Source organism: Mercurialis annua, linkage group LG2, assembly GCF_937616625.2.
Source record: "Mercurialis annua linkage group LG2, ddMerAnnu1.2, whole genome shotgun sequence".
Classification (NCBI taxonomy): Eukaryota; Viridiplantae; Streptophyta; class Magnoliopsida; order Malpighiales; family Euphorbiaceae; genus Mercurialis; species Mercurialis annua.
Genome location: NC_065571.1, coordinates 53,238,079 through 53,258,079, shown reverse-complemented (window position 1 = coordinate 53,258,079; position 20,001 = coordinate 53,238,079). Strand labels below are relative to the sequence as shown.

At 29.4% G+C, this 20,001-nt stretch overlaps 1 protein-coding gene and 1 long non-coding RNA gene across 2 annotated transcripts; both read right to left on the bottom strand.

Annotated features, from left to right (window-relative positions):
- Window positions 1–159: 159 nt before the first annotated feature.
- On the bottom strand, window positions 160–2,931 carry LOC126667942 (thiol protease aleurain-like). Its single transcript, XM_050361095.2, has 8 exons — window positions 2,643–2,931; window positions 2,454–2,575; window positions 2,249–2,364; window positions 1,960–2,033; window positions 1,590–1,854; window positions 1,048–1,179; window positions 652–787; window positions 160–467 (listed from the first exon to the last, which is right to left on the bottom strand). Exons 1-8 carry the CDS (start codon window positions 2,837–2,839, stop codon window positions 430–432), a joined length of 1,080 nt encoding a protein of 359 aa, XP_050217052.1. The 5' UTR covers window positions 2,840–2,931; the 3' UTR covers window positions 160–429.
- Window positions 2,932–5,326: 2,395 nt separating this feature from the next.
- LOC126667943 (uncharacterized) lies at window positions 5,327–7,951 on the bottom strand. The gene is made up of 3 exons (XR_007638312.2): window positions 7,783–7,951; window positions 6,453–6,540; window positions 5,327–5,733 (listed from the first exon to the last, which is right to left on the bottom strand). It is a non-coding gene; the product is annotated as an uncharacterized LOC126667943 (long non-coding RNA).
- Window positions 7,952–20,001: the final 12,050 nt, after the last annotated feature.

The following is a 20,001-nucleotide window of genomic DNA, read 5'->3' as shown; positions in this document are numbered from 1 at the left end:
TAACCCACAATGCATATATTGTCCATGTAAGTAAGACATTCTAAAAGTCAAAATTGTTATTTTTTTTACCATATTTCATAAAATTATCATTTCCACCCTAACACTTATAAAATCAATGAATTTCCAAGTGATAGTAATTAACTATTCAAGATATTATGGTGCAGAACACCAGTTTCATATTATGCATTTATGTAAAATTTTCATAATCCACCATTCAAATCAAGAATCAAATGCTGAATTTACAGGAGTTCTTTCTATCTTTTCTTTTGTACAATAGATTATGAAGCCCTTTATTCTATAACCTGAACCATCATAATAATCATTATACCATAGCCTTTCCCTTTGGATACACTTCTAACTTCATGCTGGATTGAAACTAAAGTCTTACACCACAACCGGTCTACGAGTTCAAACTTCTCCACATCTCGATTATGCAACAACCGGGTATGATGCACAAGTTGCAATACCTACATTAAAATCACCGGAATCACGATGAGCAAAATCTTGAGTTTAATAGACATGTATTAGGACTAGTGTGCAGTGTAGAATCTGTTCTAGCAGGATGTAAGTAACCCATTCGAGTTCAAAAATCGGTTGTATCCTGTCTGATTTGGAGTGAAAGTGAAATTAGACGAGGGTTTGAGAGCTTACCGCACATGTTTTTACCCAACTCCATCTTAAAGTAACCATGGTCACCCCAATCTGCACCCCAGGAGTTCTTAATGAGCCAATATGGGATACCATTTTCTACTCCATAACCAACTGCAACAACAGCATGGTTCACATCCTGCCGTACGACATACAGAATGTTAAAGAAGGGGTCGTAGATCATAGAGGATTAATTTACATTTGTACAGTTAAGATAAGCAATAAGATGTCTAATTAGATTGATAATTCATATATATCAATTTATGAAAATCTTGCTATAAAATTAACTGAAGTAATTTCATATTAAAGGTACCCTCATAGGATACACCTACAAAATATGAAGTAAACATCCTAAAAATGTGAAAGGTTGTTTTAAATTTCTTTAATTTTAATACTCACCTGAGGAGTATTGCCACAAGTGGTGCTGGTGAAAACTCCACTCTTGTAAAGACGGAACGGTTTCACTACCTCAAAAGCAATGCTCACAGGACGAACAAGTCCAACCGCGTCCTTCAATTCATCTTCAGCTCCCTGCATGTGCAGTCACAGAAAATTATGCATGATACAATATACATCTCTTGATCTAAAACCAATTTCCTCCGGTAAAAACCGAGATTGCAAGATATGAAGTCCTCTGCAAACAAAAGGATAGTCTTCCGGTAGCACAATGAGAACAGCATAATTATCTAATAATGGAGTCATGGACAAGATATATATAATATATGGGGTCTGAAAATTCCATAGAACAAATTGTATTATATGATGCGCATTAGACTGCACATTGTATCATATCCGAGGTTAGTCTTAATCCACCATTTTAAAATTAGACCAAGCGTATGCCATTAATAGCAAACACAAACACATCAGAACATTCAAAAGTTGCTTATTCCATCCTTGTTCAGCTTAATGAAACTTTGAGCACGTCTAGAGAAAATGAGTACCTCTGTAATGTTGACAGAACTGAGCACTTGGACTCCAACATTCTCTTTTGAGAATTTGCAAGTACTATCGTTTCCAATGTATGGATATGCCGCCTCAGTTTCAAGACCCCCATTATATTTGATATACTCAAATGCTTGTGATGGCAATCCACCCTTGCAGCCAAAGTTATTAAAAGCTCCAGCACAATCCACAAGTTGCTGCTCCGACAAACTGATTTCCTTTCCAAAAGCCTGGTGATAGGCTGCCTCAAGGGATCCCGTGGTGCTACAACAAACAAAAATTAAGAGATTACAAATACATTTAAGATTATTTCAGTAGCACCAATTTGCTTAAAAGTTGCAAGATCGTAAATTTAGACAGGAGAGTAACCTGAAAGTCCAGCAAGAACCGCAATGGCCTTGATTCTTAACAGGGCTGACTATGCCTGCTTCCCTCCAATCTTTCTATAATCATAACAAAAACAGAAAACAAATATCACAGTCTATGTATAGTTTTTCATAACAGAACATGATAGATCACGTTCAATCAATCTACATCATTCCTTACAAAACGAATGGTGTAGATTAAAATAGTCCAAATTATATTAAGTTAATCTACACTGTTCAATCAACTTGAGAGGATCTCGATTATTATTAAAATCTTAAGTAAGGACAATTACATATTCGGGAAGAACGCCTCCGGTAAGCTTGTGATTGCCCTTAGAAGTAGCAGAACAGTTCTGAGCAGCTCCTAATTTCTGCTTTTGAAACTCTTGCCATGTCAAATCAGCAAATTCTGTAAAACCAAAATAAAACCCAATTTTTCAACAAATTCTAATAAAAACGCTGGTCAACGCATTTAAAACAAAATATAAAAAAACTCACCATTAACACCAAGAGTATAAGTAAGACCCTTCTTATTAGTAGATCTAATCAAATCCAAACTCTCCGAGAATATCGCAAACCTCAGCTTCATCTCCTCCTCACTCTCATACACCTTCCCATGCCTAACAAATATTTAAAATTAAACAAACTCAATAAAAACTACGCAAAAAAATATAAAATTAGAAGAACCTGTGAGCAAAACGAGCGAACGAGAGGGCGCGGCGACTGTAACCAACGACTCTGACCACAGAGGTTTCAATCTCACGAAGACGGTCGGAGACGGACCGGATAGGGTTAGATTCATCGAAAGTGGATCCTGCTGTGATGCAAAACAGCAGGAACAAGGCTAAAGAGACCAATGAAACGCGATTACTGGTGCTAGCCATGTCTCTGGTCTGCTCCACTAACTGTAAGTCCAAGAGTTATAGCTAAGCTAGAACTACTGTTTTGTTTTGTTTTGTTTGTTGGTTGGGATTTAAAGAAGAATATTGCGTGTAAGCATTTAAGAGGTCCGTTTGATAGTGAAACCGCACACTCATTGGTGGTAACAAATACGGTTAGCAGACGTATACGGTGACATACTTTTTCCCCAAAAAATAGAAACATTTATGAGAAATTATTAAGAGATATTTTTATTGAAGAAAGGTACGTATTGTGTAATTGTAATATATCTACCTCATTTTAGCAAATACTACAAAAATTATACTCCAAGGAGTATTTCTAATATAAAAAGTATAAAATCAAAATTGATCACATAGATACATATAGTAAATATTAAAAGATCAAATTAATTAAATCAAATGCATCAAATATTAGTGTGAGAGATATATCTATATCTATCTATACTATATATAAAAGTACGGATGGGGGGGACAGGCAAATTTACGTCACTGTCCTTAAAAATATTCAATTATTATTAAACAATAATTATTCTATCTAAATCTTAGCTAATTCAAACTATTTTTAATTCAATTAAAATATTTTCCCATTTTGTAGAGAGTATTTTTCCTATTTTATAGGGTTGTCTATGATATTTTTAGATATTCTACGATTTTTGTTGAAAAGAAAATAATTGTTTACTTAATTAATAGTATTATATTTGGGCTATGACTATTTGCTAGGTACAATTCTAATAGTAAATTAAAAATTAACCGTGCTAATAGAATTAGAGTCCAATTCATGTTGATTTGGATAAAAGAATGCTTATAGGAGATTAATACTTTGTGTAAACCATCCACTGAATCAATAATAGGAATTAACTTACCATAATCAACTCTCCAATATCATATACAGAGGCATAAAATATTTTATATATTTTCTACATTATTAATTTGTGTTAATTATAGATTTTTAATAACTAAAATATTTACGAAATTAAATATAAATTTAATTCTAAAAAAAATTATACAAATTATCTAAAAGTATAAGAATTTAGTCCTAACAAAATCTAATTGTACGAAATAGGGAAAGATAAATTAAATATGAATTTGATGTTCAATAAAAGTCTAATCGTAATAGAAAAAATTAAATTAAATTAAACCTTTGTAACTCCATAAGCAATAGTAGCAGCAACAACTTTGCTTATCTACTCCTATTACAGTTTTATTGGCGATAAACAGTAATAATAATTTAAAATCTAATACAAATTTAGAAAATTCAATCTATAATTTATAAAAGTAAAATAAATGTTTTAGCAAGTAAATATTATTAATTAATTATGATATTTTTTTCTGTGAGAGGCTAATATATTAATTATGATAATTTAATAATATAATTGTATAATAAGGGGAAAAAAGATATAGAAAGACTTACAAGTTATTAGTTATTACTACTATAGTAGTGATTTTTAATTTTATTAGTACTATATAAGTAATAGTTATTTTTAGTAATTTTATTTCGATATATTCCAATTAGCAAAATCTGGTTCTGTTTTCTTACGTACTGTACAAGATTTGGAGGGTAGAAGTCATTTTCGTCCTTGATTTCATATTGTTCTGGCACAATTGACATTGTCATTTTGGTTACTTAATTTTGATAATTCGAGGTAATTGAAGTTAAAATTAAACTCAGCATTTTCGATATTTATAATTGTTGCTGAAAATGACGTTTGGATGTTAATATCAAAGAAGAAAAGTATATGAGGGTTTTGCTGTATTTTTCGCCATGAATAATTGATTATTGGCTCGGTATGCATTATTAATGGGAAAAACGACAATCAAACTGGACTATATGTATCATGCATGTCAACTTTACTGTAGAAATTATGCAAAATGACTTAGTTGGTGATTGAAATTCTCTCAAATTCAATTGAATTGGGTTATATTTATAATTTATAAAAGTATCTCTCTGATTTCAAAAATAAAAATACCTCCCTGATGGACAGTAAATATGGGACTTAAAAAAATTAAAGTTCGAATACCATATCCCACAAATGATACTTATTGGAAGCATTTGTGAATGAGTTGTTAAGACCATATTAAGTGGGAGGTCCGGCGGTGGGATGCCGAAACTAGCCTCTCCGGGGAGTTTACTTAAGTGGTCGGATTCCGCTCTAAAAAGTGGTCGGGCTCCGCCAGGAGTTCCTTCGTCACCAAAAAAAAAATACCTCCCTGATTTCAAAAATAAAAATACTTCTTTTATTGAATTTATACACTATACTAATAGAAAAATTGATGGCTGTGAAAGTAATTGTCACGACCCGATTCTCGGCATCGAGACCGGCGCTAGGGAATGGGAGTGGTTGCTCCGAAACCCGTAGCAAGCCTTAAAAATACATTAAAATCACTTAAAATTTTTCGCGGAATTCAAATCATTTTCGAACATTTTAAAATCGCAGTTTAAAACGTTCTCATAAAAATTACCATTTAAAAACATGCACATAATTTTCTCTTTAATTATTGCATTTTAGTTTCAAAACCATTTCTCTATGGTTTATCATGCATCTCATGTGCATACCATCTTACTATGGTAATTACTGCATTTCACTATGCAGGCCATTTCTCTAATGGACTTAACTGCATTTCACTATGCAGATGCGTTCGCCGCATTTTATTCAAATGCAGTCGCTCGGACTTTCGCACAGCATTCACACATTACATTATATCAGAGTTTAAGCGTTATAAAATATAAAGCATAAATAAGTCCAACGACTACTAGGGTATCACCGTTCATTATTCTAGCTACTGCAACTCTAGACACATAAAGGAAAGTCATTCTCACTTTATTCAAGTCAGGGATTTCCGGAACAAGAAATTGGAAATCCACACGTCAAACTACTCGCCTGTAAAAATATTAAATTCAACGGGGTCAGTTATAAAAACTGGTGAATGCGTACAACATGTACTAATAAACATTAATATGAAAGCAATGCATTCCAGATTACCGATTCATATGAAACTCTAAACCATGATTCATGTTCCTATATGCTTTCAACACAGGAAACATAAATATTCCACATCATTTCATCATATTCGGATTAACCTTTTATTTTTCTTTGGCCGTATTTATTTTTCCTTTTTGTACTTTTAGCCAGTCAAATCTGATTATTCTTATTTTACGTATTTGAAAGTCTCAGACTCTTCTTACAATACAACGGATTTCGGCAGTACATAAATACTGTCGTCAATTTCACTTTTTTTAATAAAAGGTTCAACCTCTCAGATCTCGGCAGTTTGCTGACTGCCTTTGGTCGTCTATATTCCGTTGCCTCTGAAGATCTGTTCACACAGAGTCTAGGCCGTCGCCTGACTTTCCAGGCCGTCGCCAGGATTCACACAGCACATTCACATGCAACCCATTCTAAATGCAATACCGGTGATCACACAGCACTATTGCCGCCCAATAGTAAGCACGTTTCAATGAATCTAAATCGGTTTCAACACTATGAATAGTTCATGCGATTTAAATTCAAAATAAAATAAAGCATTTGCAAATCATGTAAAGCAGTTCACAATATTTTTAATACTAATATTTAGCAGTATAAGTTGTAAACACACTCACAGTACTCGCTTATTCCAAATATAAAAATACCACCCGTCGAATATTCAAAACCTTTGCTCGCCGGTTTCCGCGACAAAACTCGCTGGATCTAATTTAGAGATTAAAACATTAATAAATGTAATAACTCTAAATTCTAGGATATACTCTAGACCGACTCAACCATATAACCACATAATCACAAACCAAATTTGATTCCGACTATCTATTTCCGCGTCATCGTATTTCTATACGATACACCACATAGTTTATTTATTTCAATAAATAAACATAGAATTATAATTCCATATAATTCTATCACACATTCAATTCACATAATTTTCTAAAAATACACTTTTAGAAAATCTCATCAAACATATCACAATTCAAAAATAACCAAAAATATTTTTCCGTAAAATATTTTTGACCCGGGGCTCGGCCCCCCTTATTTTCTGCCAAAAACATTTCGACACTAACTGCTGCCAAATGAGTTTAGGACTGAGCCAACATGCTCTATCCCCTTCACTCAAACTCCGGTCACCGTATTCCGGTGGTTTTAGCCGGAAAACTCAAAAACGCTAAAAACGCTTAAAAATCCATTTTAAGCCATTTTAACACCGAAATTCATCAAAATTATTTTTGAACAGATTTTTAATCTTATCTTTTAAAAACAGCAGCCCATAATTTTTAAAATAATTATTTTCCATTATTTTAACCATTAAAACCGAAATATCAATTAATAATCAAAACCGATTATTAATCCGTCAAAACACTACACAAAAATCATTTAAACTCAACAAATAATTATCAAACACATTTCATAAATTTTTCATAAATATTTTCTGCCCAGAATTTAAAATGACAATTTTACCCTTTTTCATCAAATTTTAGCCGAATAGAGTTATTAAAAATTAAACCCGATTATTAAACCGCTAAAAATTAACCATCAACCATTTAATTAACATCAACCACAAATATAACTCATCCATGAACAAAATTATTTCCAGAAATTAAAAATCCCTTTATTTACCATTTTTAAGCTATTTTCAAGCTTTAAAACAATTAAAAATCGAAACCCAACTAATTAAATCAACACCCGAATTAATTAACATTTTTAATCCACAAAAATTTCACTTTAAAGCATATATAAATCTCAACATATAGATCAGCCCAGAAATTTAAATAAATAATTTAATTTTCACGGAAAAATTATTTTAAAACCGAAACCCATTAAACTAGCAATTAAAACCAACTAATTATCCATCAAACATCACATTTAAACCATCCTATGCATGTTTCTAACACTTAACCAACATCAGCAACTAAAAGTAAGGTTTTGAGCTTGAAATTATACCTCAAACGAACATGCAAACACACACACACGATCTACGCAATATTTCCGACAATTTTCGTGAAGAAAGTTTTGAGAGAAAATAAAAGTATAAAGCTTGGTGTTGTGAGTTATGGTGTATTCGGCACCCACAAGAAAATGAAGAAGACAATTGAAGACTTGGGCACCAAGTTTATGTAGGAAAATATCTAGATATTATTAGGTTGTTCAATTATTTACAAGTTTGCCATTATGGCATTCTTGTAAATAATTCGAACTCTAGGGGCAAAATAAATTCAACTTTCTCAAACACTCAAAAACATTAAATCATATCATATGGGCTGAGTTAAAATATTTTTGGGCCTTTAAAAATATTTAAAATAATTATTTTTACGGTTTTTAGTGAAAAATCGCAAAATTCACTTTTAACACGTAAAATTGCCAAAAATCACATTTAAGGCAAACACATAGCAAATCACATTTTCACCCTTATAAATTCATCACGTGAATTTATTCACTATTTTCGAGGTCCTAATCAATTAAAATCGGACACACACGAAAATAAACGCTAATAATTCTACGGGGTATTACAGTAATTATATATTTATATATGAAAAAAAGATCAACGTGCCTTATGAACCTGTGATAGTGAGTCACTTAATCTAATTTTTCTTTTTAAACAACTAATCCAAAAACTCTTTATTTTAGGTTAAATTACTTCATATCGTATTTTTAAAACGCGTGACATACAAATCGAAAATGAAGGATGCGAATTTTTTTTGGAAAATTTCCTAATTGTTGCGATAAAATTATTCTAAACCTATTTTTTGAAATAAAATATAAATTTTAAGGTAATCTGACCCAAAAATGAAGAGTTTTGGGTTAGTTGCTAAAAAAACTGAATGAAATAATCGTATGTAACAAGTTCAGGTGGTGTGTCGACTCTTTGTTTATTTATATATGAACTTTAACTATTAAATTGAATAAAGGATCACTTTCACCCCCGAACTTACGTCAAAGTATTAAAAATGTCCAAAGCTGAAAAACCGAATCACTTATACCCTGAACTTGTGTAAATCGGCTCAAAAAGGCCCTTTTGCTGACGTGGCACCTTAATTGGAGAGTGAGATTTAAATTAATCATATTTTACAATAATTAATCTCTAATTAATTATAATCAACACTAATTAATCATATTTAACCACTAAGTAATTATAATTTACCATTAAATAATTGAGGACCTTGAACTTTTATCCAAAAAATAATTTTTTAATTTTTTTTTTTGGAGCTGCTGCTCCTCGTTTTTTCGAGGAGCATCTCTGCTCCTCATCGGAGAAGTAGATATTCTTAGGGGTGAGCAAAGTTTTGAAAAAACCGACCAAACCGATCGAACCGGTGAATTTTGGTCGGTTTGGTTTGGTGATAAATTTTCATTCGGTCGGTTCGGTTAAAAAAATATAAATTTTCGGTTATCGGTTAACGGTTCGGTTAAGAATTTAAAATTTACACTTTAACCGAACCGACCGAATACTTACAATTTTGAATGCTTATTATGAAAAGTAGGGTGATAACTTTTTTGAATTTAATTCTTGCTATGGTATATTGTTTGGATTTGTGAGAAAATGCTTGATTTCTTTCTAATTTTCATAGAATTCAATTATTTAAATTTGTAAAAAAAAATTAATTGATCTTTAAAGCATATGTAATTGAAAAAACCCATAAAAACCCATAAATAGCCCATTTAACCAAACCGACCAAACCGACCGAAAAAATTCGGTCGAAACAAATTCGGTTAATGTTCTTTGTTTGGTCGGTTCGGTCAAAAATATTACAACATTCGGTTTGGTCGTTTAGCCATTTTCGGATCGGTTTTGACCGAACCGACCGAATGCTCACCCCTAGATATGCTCCTTCGATGAGGAGCAGAGCCGCCTCGTGAAAGAGGAGCTCTCTTCCTCATCTGAGGAGCAGAAGCTCCTCAGAAAAACGAGGAGTCTGCTCCTCAGTTAAGGAGCAAGCTCCTCGATTCCGGCGAGGAGGAGCTCCTCCTCACCGAAAAACATTTTTTTTTCCCAAAAAATATGAATTTAAAAAAAAATGTAAAAAATACTATAAAATTTTTATATTTTTAAATATTATTAAAAAAATAAATAAAGTTTTAAATTAAATTATTAATTTGAAAGTTTTATATGTTAATTTAAAAGTTTAATATGTTAATTAAAAAAAATTAAAAAATTTAAGCACCATTTTAATTTTTTTTTTGTAAAAACCACTTTGATAAGAAAACCACTATCTAAAACCGGATAGTGTACCTCATTCTCTAAGGTGAGAGTGGAGAGGGGTGTTTTTGAGCCAAAATACACAAGGTATATGTGATCCTATTTTTCAGCTTTGAACTTTTTTGATACTTTGACACAAGTTCATGAGTGAAAGTGATCCTTTGCTCCTATCAAATCTTATCAACAAATTAAGAATTATTTTTGATTTAATTTATAATTCGGCGAATAAAGAATAATTAAAAATACTTTTTAATATACTTAAAAAAAAAATAAACACCAAACTTAAAATAAAAAAACTTATACATCAATCATAATTTGTCTTTTTAATCACGGTGATGGGGATTTCTCAAGATTCCAACTGTGTGGTAATGGCTAGATGTGGAATTTTGGCCTTTTCAAAATCTTGTCATCGCCTGCTGATTTTTTTATTTTAATCAAGGCAATCTTTAGCAAAAAATTGTACTCCCGTTTTGCTTCTTTAAATTAAGAGGTATCTATTTTTCAGGTAAAATCTGTTTTGAAACTGGACGCCATTTATGTATTTTAAACAAGCAAACCAATTTATTAATCTAAGATTTCAAGGAATTCACTTGGCGAATTTTTCGTTTACGGTCTCCATAAAAAAAAATATACTAGTACTCGAAGTTTTTGTATTTGGAAATTTTACCTTTTGAGATCCTTTCGTCTATGCAAGTAGTGACGTTGTTAAATTAGTACTACTGAACAATTTTGTAATTATTTATAAAATAGTCTATTTTTAAAACTTATTTACAATATTTTTTTGTCATTTGTTTCTTATTTTCTACGCTAATTGTTTTTCTAACTTATTTACAAAAATACCCACTATATATAGAAGGTTTATCTCATTTTAGTTTAAATTTTTACGTAATCACTCTTTTCCCTTTCTCTTCTCTTTTAAAGTTATCTCTTCTTTTCTTCTTATTTTTCATTAGAATTTCAGTTTGTCTCTTACGGTTGCTTTTCCGTTCGTCTTTTCAGTGCGCTTTTCCGTTCGCGCCTCCGTTTGTCTACTTCTGATGGATTTCTCGTCGTTTCCGGTCTTTTTCCGTTCGTCTCTTTCGTTGGCGCCATGGATTTTTCGACATCGTTTTAAAATTTGTATATTTTTTAGATTTTTTGTGATGATTTAAACATTTTCTAAATAAATTATTGTAGATCTATAATTTTTTTGTTTATAAAATTGTTCTATTATTCATATAATTATTTTGTCTTTTTCTTATTCACAAATTTATTTATTACTACTGATTTTGTAAAGAATAAATTAATTTATGGTGTATTTATAGTGATTTTATAATATATTTACGTTATAGTGTATTTTTGGTGTATTTATAGTATATTTCTTGTGTTTTTCGGGATATTTATATTTTTTGGTTGTATTTCTAACTTTTTTTAGTATATCCATGGTGCATTTGCAATATTTATGGTGTATTTGCAGTGTTTTTATGGTATACACCACTAAAATACTATAAAAGTGTCATAAATACACTATATATACACTATTTTTACACTATAAAAACACTATAAATTCACTATATATACACTATTGTTACACTATAAAAACACGATAAAAAAATAAAAAAGAATTTCAGGAAAAAATCTATAAAAATTATTAAAAACTGAAAATTTGGACAGTGCAATCGGTCGGTTCGATCGGTTTGGTCAACCGAACCAAAAAAATTCGAAAACCAAAATTGGGTGAAAACCCAAAACCGAAAAGGTATTCGTGAAATTAAAAAAAAGATATTTTTCGTAAATAAGAAAAGTCAGAAAATATAAGTCAAAAATTGACAGGTAAAAGTGTCAATAAGTTAGCAAATAGTGTATTCTAAGAAATTACCACAACAACTTTTCAAGTTTATTTTTGAATTTTTTTTTAATAATATTAAATTTTATATTTATAATAAAAAATTAAACTATAAAATTAACAATATTCTGTTTTAATAAAATTATAGATTTAACTTATTTATATAATTAATATTAAATGTTAAATACTCAATTTTCTAAAATTAATTTTGTAAAAATTAATTATTCATATTAAAGAATTAATCAAAAAAATGCAAGAACTAAAATAATCTTTTAATCTTATTCTTCAACTTCTGAGTTAATGACCATTGTATTCTTCATTTGCTAATTATTTCTCAAATTACCCCCAAAAAATAATAAATTCTCATTTAGTACCTTCCAGACCGCGGAACTGTTCCGCGGTTTGTGTAAACCACGGAACTGTTCCGCGGTCTGGCTTACGTGGCTCCTCGCTGGACAATCAGGGAGGAGCCACATGGGCAAAGCAAACCGCGGAACACTTACGCGGTTTGCTTTGTCCAACGTGGCAAACCGCGGAAGTGTTCCGCAGTTTGCTCCACCTGCGTCCAGGTGGAGCCACGTGTGCAGACTGCGGAACACTTCCGCGGTTTACCCCAAGCCGCTTAAGTGTTCAGCGGTCTGCATGGCACAAATGAAGAACAAAACTTAATCGGGGGCTAATTTAAAAAAAATTCTTAATTTTATAAATAAATATGTCATTAACCCACAACTTCTTGCCTTTAAACAAACAACAACTATAAATTACCACTAATTTTATCTGTTTTTGCAGTTTAATCACTAGATTTATGCGGTTTTATAATTAGTCACAAATTTTATATGCTTTACAATTTATCCACGTTGGACATTATATCATTTCTCATAATTATTAAATTTATAATTTAAATAAATAAAAATTATAGATACTAATAAATTTAAACTAAATGAACAAAATCAAACTAAAATTCCCAAATAAATTTAAACTAAATGAACAAAATCATTAAACTAAAATTTCTAAATAAATTTAAACTAAATGAACAAAATCATTAAACTATAATGAACAAAATCATTAAACTATAATGAAAAAAATCATTATAAATAAAATTTAAAAATTGATCAATTTTGATTTTAACTTAGAATTTATATTCCAAATTATATTTAATTTTAAATTAACAAAATCATATAATTAATAATAAATTAAACTAAAATTTCCAAATGCAATATATTCTATTTCTAGTTAGTTTATTTCAAAGTATAAATTAGATATTTTATATGTTGATTAAAATTGACTACAAATGGCATGTAATTATTTAGTTATTATAAATTAATGGTCTAATTACTTAAAAAAATCTCATCTTATAATTTTTTTGTATTTATAATCTAATTTAGGAAAAAGCTCAATTTTACCCTAATTTGGATTTCCATGTTTCGCCTCTACCTAAAACACTAAATTAAACTATTTTCATTTGAAAAAAAGTTCAAAATAATCCTTCATATTTAATCTATATTCTAATTAAACGTTAATGCTGTTAATTGTAAAAAAAACACCTTCTTCCTCACAAAATTCAACAAATAATAGTAATTGTAATAATTAATTAATAATAATTATAAATAACTTTTAAAAATTGAAAATCATTAAAAATACCATTTACACAAAACAAAAAAAATTTACGTTATCTCAAATAAAATTTAATTATTTTCCGATTCCACTCATCCTTCCATAAGCTCCGAGCAGCACCTCATTCATGAAATAAGGAGTTGCTCCTCCTCCTTCTTTCACGAAGGAGAGCATATCTACTCCTCCCATGAAGGAGGAGCTCGATGCTACTCCTCCTTCCATGAAGGAAGAGCTTGAAGAGCTCCTCCTTCATGAAAGGAGGAACAAATTTGCTCCTCCAAGGAGGAGCCCGAGCAGAGCTCCTCCTTCTCTTTAAAAAGAAGAGCAGCAACTCCTTCTTAGGCGAGGAGGATGATTTTTTTCTCCTCGCCTGAGAATTGAAAAAAATATATTTTTTAAAAAATTTAGTAGACTATTCTTAAATTGGAGAAGTACGGCAGTAGGTTGATGTGATATTTATTCATTGGTTAAAAATGACATTCACATCAGCAAATTAACCAATGAATGAGTATCACCTCAACACCGTGTATGAATTTGAAAAAAAATGAAAATTGGTGTATTTTTATGACAAGTTTTAAAAGGCGTGATTACATTGACAAAATGTGTAGAGTTGGTGAATTTTTATAACACTACTCCTTATAAATATAATGCAAACAGTGGTATATATATAAATTTTAGGGTTAACTCCATATTAAATCTACCATTTTTATATTTATTTTCATTTAGATCACGATATTTAAAAGTTGTCAAATAGAATTACTATTTAAAAAAAATTAAATCTATTACAGTTTTAAGTCCGGCTAATTTCAAATAAAATTCCGCGATAGATTTGATTTTTAAAAAGATTGCGATAAATTTGAAAAAGAATATAAAGTGGTGATTTAATATGCAATTAACACTTACAACAATTTTCTGCGTTGTCATTTTCCGTTAGTCCAATCATAAAAAATTTGCTAGATTGTAAACCGGTGATGGATTTGAAAAACTTTGAAAGATGGTGATTATGTATGATAACTTTTAAAAATTGTGATTAGTATAAAATATATATAAAGATGGTGATTTAATATAAAATTAACTAATCCTAATTTTAAGCAAAAGATGTAAATATGTCTTTGGAAATTTGATAAAACAATTCATGCTCTAAAGTCTATTTGGTGTCATCATGCCTTAAACATATAAAATCAGTATAAATTAATCCTTCTCTTAAGAAAAAAAATATAAATAAACTTAATATGTAAAATTCATTTACTCTTATTTTATAATTTTACAATCTATGTTATACGGAATTAGACTTTTAAAATATAAATAGTTCTTTATGAAAGTTTAAAAGACAATATATACCTTTTACTATTCTAAACTAAACTAAATCTAATATCTAACTTAAACCCCAAACTTAAAAACTCTAAATTTAAACCCTAAATCTTAAACTTTAAACTTCAAACTTTCAATTCCCTAAATCTCAACCTTAAACCTTAAAACCATAGATCCATAAACATTATACCCAACAATATAAACCATACTTTACAATATTTAGATATGAGAATTTACAGTTTATTATTTTAAATTTTAGAGTTTAAGGCTTAAGGTTTTGCTTTAGGGTTTTGGATTTGGGATTCAATGTTTGATGTTCGGAGTTTAGGAGTTTATAAGAGTTTAAAGTTTAAAATTGTAATTTATATGTCTGTTTAGGATTTAAGATTTATGGTGTTTAAAATGTTGGGGTTTAGAGTTGAAAAATCTTGTATCACCCATTTTTAATAAACAGGTTTTTTAATTAAATTATTGAATAATTACTTAATGAAACAATCAATTGAATAATAATAAGTCCATTAATAGTTCAAAATCAACGCATCAATATTTTAAAGATTGCAATTTACTTCATAAAATTATCAATTGATCTCAATTTTAAAGAAAATCTATAAATAGGTACACAAAAATTCAATTTTACCTCTACTACTTTCTAGAGGTCTAAAATCAACTTTTAAATTGGAAATCAACTGGAAAATTTTGAAAACATACAATTAAATTCAAATTTAATTATTGTTAAAAAATCATCCATTATGTCTCTATAGTTAGGGGTAAGGATTGAAATTTCCTCAAATTATTTTGATTAAATTTGTATTTTTTTATCTATGTCGTTCATTTTGTAATATACGGTGTAGATCGTGAACGAGGAAATCCCAATCCTAGGGGTAATTATACTGAGACAAAAAATAAATATCACGTTAATATGCTATAATTATTTTATGTGTTGATAAGTTTTATTTTTTTATTTAAAGTATTAGCAAATGTCTGAAAATATGCATCTTGCTAATTACAAAAAAAAATTGTAATTAGCGTGATAAATCAGCTGTACTGATTAAGAAAAGAAAATTTAATTCGAGAGTTGACAATTGTTTTCAGAGTATGAGCAATTGAGCATAGAATAATATGATCAATATTAATATAAATAGAAATTTGAAATTGTCTAATTTAAGTGGCTGCTTAATTTCTTTGCACAATTCTTCATTAAAAGAGTAATATTATTGAAAAAAATAAAAAATTTAAAACTACAATTATTATCTTTTAGTAATACTTTGAGTAATTATATAACTTCCACTAAATTTAAATATGATTCCTACGGTGTCATGCCACCAAAATTTAAATCCAAGTGTATTATTACAATTAAGTCTTGAAAGGAAAATTCTGAATATATCATTATGTAAATAAAATCAATTATGCAAAATTATAATTGCCAATATATATATCTTGGGCGGCCATAAATCTAAGAAATAGAAGTCATACTTCAGTTGAACTTAATATATGTAGCCATATGGTAATATTTAATAAAATAAATAGACCATGAGTGTAAATTTTTTGTCCAAAATTACACATTTAAGTTGTTTAAAAAATAACCCCACAATTAAATTTCCAAATGGCAGGGTTAGGCTGACATGATGATGATGACGGACATGATTCATTGGCTCAAAATTTCAGCGGAATATATTGTGAAGGTCAGATTTTGACTCTACAAAGTCATGAATTTGTGCATTTCTACTCATTTCGTACACATTGTATTTGTCTATTTATTTTGGGCAAAAAAGATTCAATATTATTATTGAAAAATAAAACTACTTAATTGACCAGTAATTTCGCATGAAAAATTCTCACATAAACATTATATATAATGTCATCCCTAGACAAAACAATGATATTTTAAGAAAATCAATAATGTAATGTAATTTGTCAAATTTTTACACATTTAGTGTTGTAATATTGTAAACTTGGTCTGTCTATAAATTAATGGAGAAAGTTTATATAAAATGTTCTCATTAAATCATAAATACATATACAAAGACACATGAATATAAACTCCCTCTAAATAGTGACAAAGTTAGAATTTTAACTTTGAAGGGACCAAATTATAATATATACTCCCTCCGTCCCGTTTAAGAAGTCCCATATTCCATTTTGGAATGTCCCATTTAAAAAGTCCCATTACTATTTTTAGAAATTTTTTCCATTAAATACCCTATTTTACCCTTATTTTAGTTATCTTAAAAGAGTTCTATGAAAAATTCCACTATTATTAGTAGGGGCAAAACATGAAAAAATATGAAAAGACAAGGATAATTAATGTTTTCTTAATCTGTGTGTAAAGTCAAATGGGACTTCTAAAGTGGGACGGAGGGAGTATATATTATATAAAGGAATAATTTTTAAAATTAGGAAGAAAGAAATCATGAAATTTATTAATTTTAGATACTAAATTTTAATTTTACATTTTTAAAAACTGGAGGGGGCTATGGCCAACCCATGCCACCCCCTCTCTCCTTAATTCATTGTCTTTAAAGTATGGTAGAAACTAAACTGTCATACGAATCAATAAGGCCATAGGTTTTTTGATTCAACAAGCTCAACCGTCTATTTAACCGATTAAGTAGATTATATGTTAAAAGTTAAGCTTTATACATCATGAGTTATTGTGAAATCAGTTGAACAAACGATTTAATCATCGGTTGATCACTGATTTGACTGTCGGATTAATTAGATCTAAAAATCAATTTCTATCAGATTCAATTTGATTAGATTAATTTTTAAATTTTTATGATCAGTTGGAATAGACAACTGGCCGGTTTTGGTCCAATTTTTAAATGGTTGTTCCTATACTTAAAGTAATTACTCATTCAATAGAATTTTCGTGTCAATAATTACCACATGGATTATTCATCAAAAAAATTATCACATGGATTAAATGATAAATTTTATTTTCATTCTTAAAACAACAAAATATTTAAAACATGATACACATATTTTATTTATTTTTTGAATGTTGATACACATACTTATAAATGTAAGAGATGTGCTGTAAAATAATGTGACACATCTATGAGATAATTTATTCTCTATTTACACATTTACCTATCTTAAGATCAAGGTTAGGTTACATTTCTTACGCTATAGTCATTGGTAGTTCAACTGAACTTAATTTAATCACGTTTATAATAAAGTGGCAGCAGTTTAACACAAATACCTAAATTATTCATCATTTCTTAGTAACAATGGTGATGTTTGATTGGAGGATTCAAATTTTACTGTAAAATGAGTTTCAACAATCAATTTTGATGTTTGGTGAAACTCCACATATTTATACATAGCCATAGATTTCAGGTAAGGTGGTTGGACTTTGGAGTTTAATTGAATTTTTCATCCCTAGTTTTTTGACCATTTACAAAACACAAAAATGAGAAAAAAAAAATCATACTCCCTCCGTCCCACTCTAATTGACAAAATAACTACTCCCTCCGTTTTTTTTTAGTTGTCCATTTAGCCAATTTTATTTGTCTACAAATAGTTGTCCATTTAGTAATTCCATGTGATATTAGCTACTTATCTTTCAAGTTTACCCATCCCTAATAAATGACCCTATGTTTTAATTTAAAAGGCATTTATTAACTAATAGGGCTATATTAGTATTTTTCTTTATAAATTGAGACAAAAGAAGCACTATATTGATATGTGCAATATTGGCTAAATGGACAACTAAAAAAGAACGGAGGTAGTAAATTACAATAACCAATACAAACTAATATACATAGATAGTTACTTGTATACCCCTCTATTGATAATGGAGCTAATTAATGCTATTAGTATCTTAGTTAATTTCTCATTAAATATTCACCTTTTTTCCATAAAAAGTTTAAATTTAAATGAGGGTAAAGATGGAAAGTTAAAAGAAAAAATTATAGTGGGACGGAGGGAGTACTAAAGAGAGCCAAAACAATTAAATTTTTAACTAATTATATGGAAGTCTCTGATTTAAATTGGATTGGTCCTCACAAATTGATTCAAACTCATTTCATTAAATTAAATAAAAAAAAATCACGAGGATCAAACTGCATGATTTTTAAAGCTTTTTAGTTTTTACCTTAACAATACTGTCAAAAGACTTTCGTGTTGACCGCCGATATTATTTATTTTTTAAGAAAAATTCTAGATTGCGAAAAAAGACAATAACGCTGTTGACTTTTGTTAACAGAAAAACATGAAAAATGGGACCCATTTCACCTACTTTCTCATTGACCAAAGTACCCCTATATATTAATTAGATGCTCGTGCATCATCCCAAATTCGTCAATAATATTTGAGAAGGTCCAAATTCATTTTCTAGCCAATTATTATCCATTTAATTACCTCATAAACCTTTTATATTCAGGATAACTTTAGTATACATGAGATTTAATAGAATAAGATGTTAATTTTTTTTTTACATAATAAAATAAAATTGTAATCTTAAATAAAATAAAATAGTAAATTTTATTAAAAATAACACATACTTTTTTTATTTTTTTTTAAAATGTTGTATTTATTACTATTTATTTATGTTCCATATGTTTTCAATTAAAATTTATATCCACTTGAGTTTAATTTAGTATTATACTTAGTATGTCCTAATGCTTGTACATAAAAATAAGGCCAAATGTTGTAAAAAGGCCAAACCTTTCACAAAAGTTTTGCAAAAGTCCCGACCTTTTAATTTTGTCGATTTTGGCCAAAAATTGATTATTTGGTTTCACAAAAGTCCCGACCTTTCAATTTTGTCGATTTTTGCCAAAAATAGATTATTTGGTTTCACAAAAGTCCTGACCTTTCAATATTTGGCATGCCACATAAGCGTCACATAGGCTCCACATAGGCAAATTGAAATCAAATTGAGAGTTGGCCACAATTGAAACCAAATAATTTATTTTTGGCCAAAATCGACAAAATTAAAAGGTCGGGACTTTTGTGAAACTTTTATGAAAGATTTGGCCTTTTTAAGACATTTCGCCTAAAAATAAAAGGAAGGCAAGATTAAGCAAGATGTTTTTGGTGACCCCTCAACTTCCAATATTAAGGACCCACTTCACTTATTTATAAGGTCAACTGCATCGGAAATTAGCGACCATCAGATCCTCAAGAATTGAAAAGTCCACAGTCCATGCGGTTGAGATCAGATTTTAGTATATGTTCATGCATGGAGGATAGTACTGTCATTTGGTAGAGA

Excerpts from the sequence above, each read along its gene's own strand:
- LOC126667942 (XM_050361095.2), bottom strand. The coding sequence starts at position 2,839 with ATGGCTAGCACCAGTAATCGCGTTTCATTGGTCTCTTTAGCCTTGTTC. Across the intron at positions 2,365-2,453 it reads TTATACTCTTGGTGTTAATG|AATTTGCTGATTTGACATGG; the intron begins GTGAGTTTTTTT and ends TTGGTTTTACAG. Across the intron at positions 1,180-1,589 it reads GTTCTGTCAACATTACAGAG|GGAGCTGAAGATGAATTGAA; the intron begins GTACTCATTTTC and ends CTGCACATGCAG.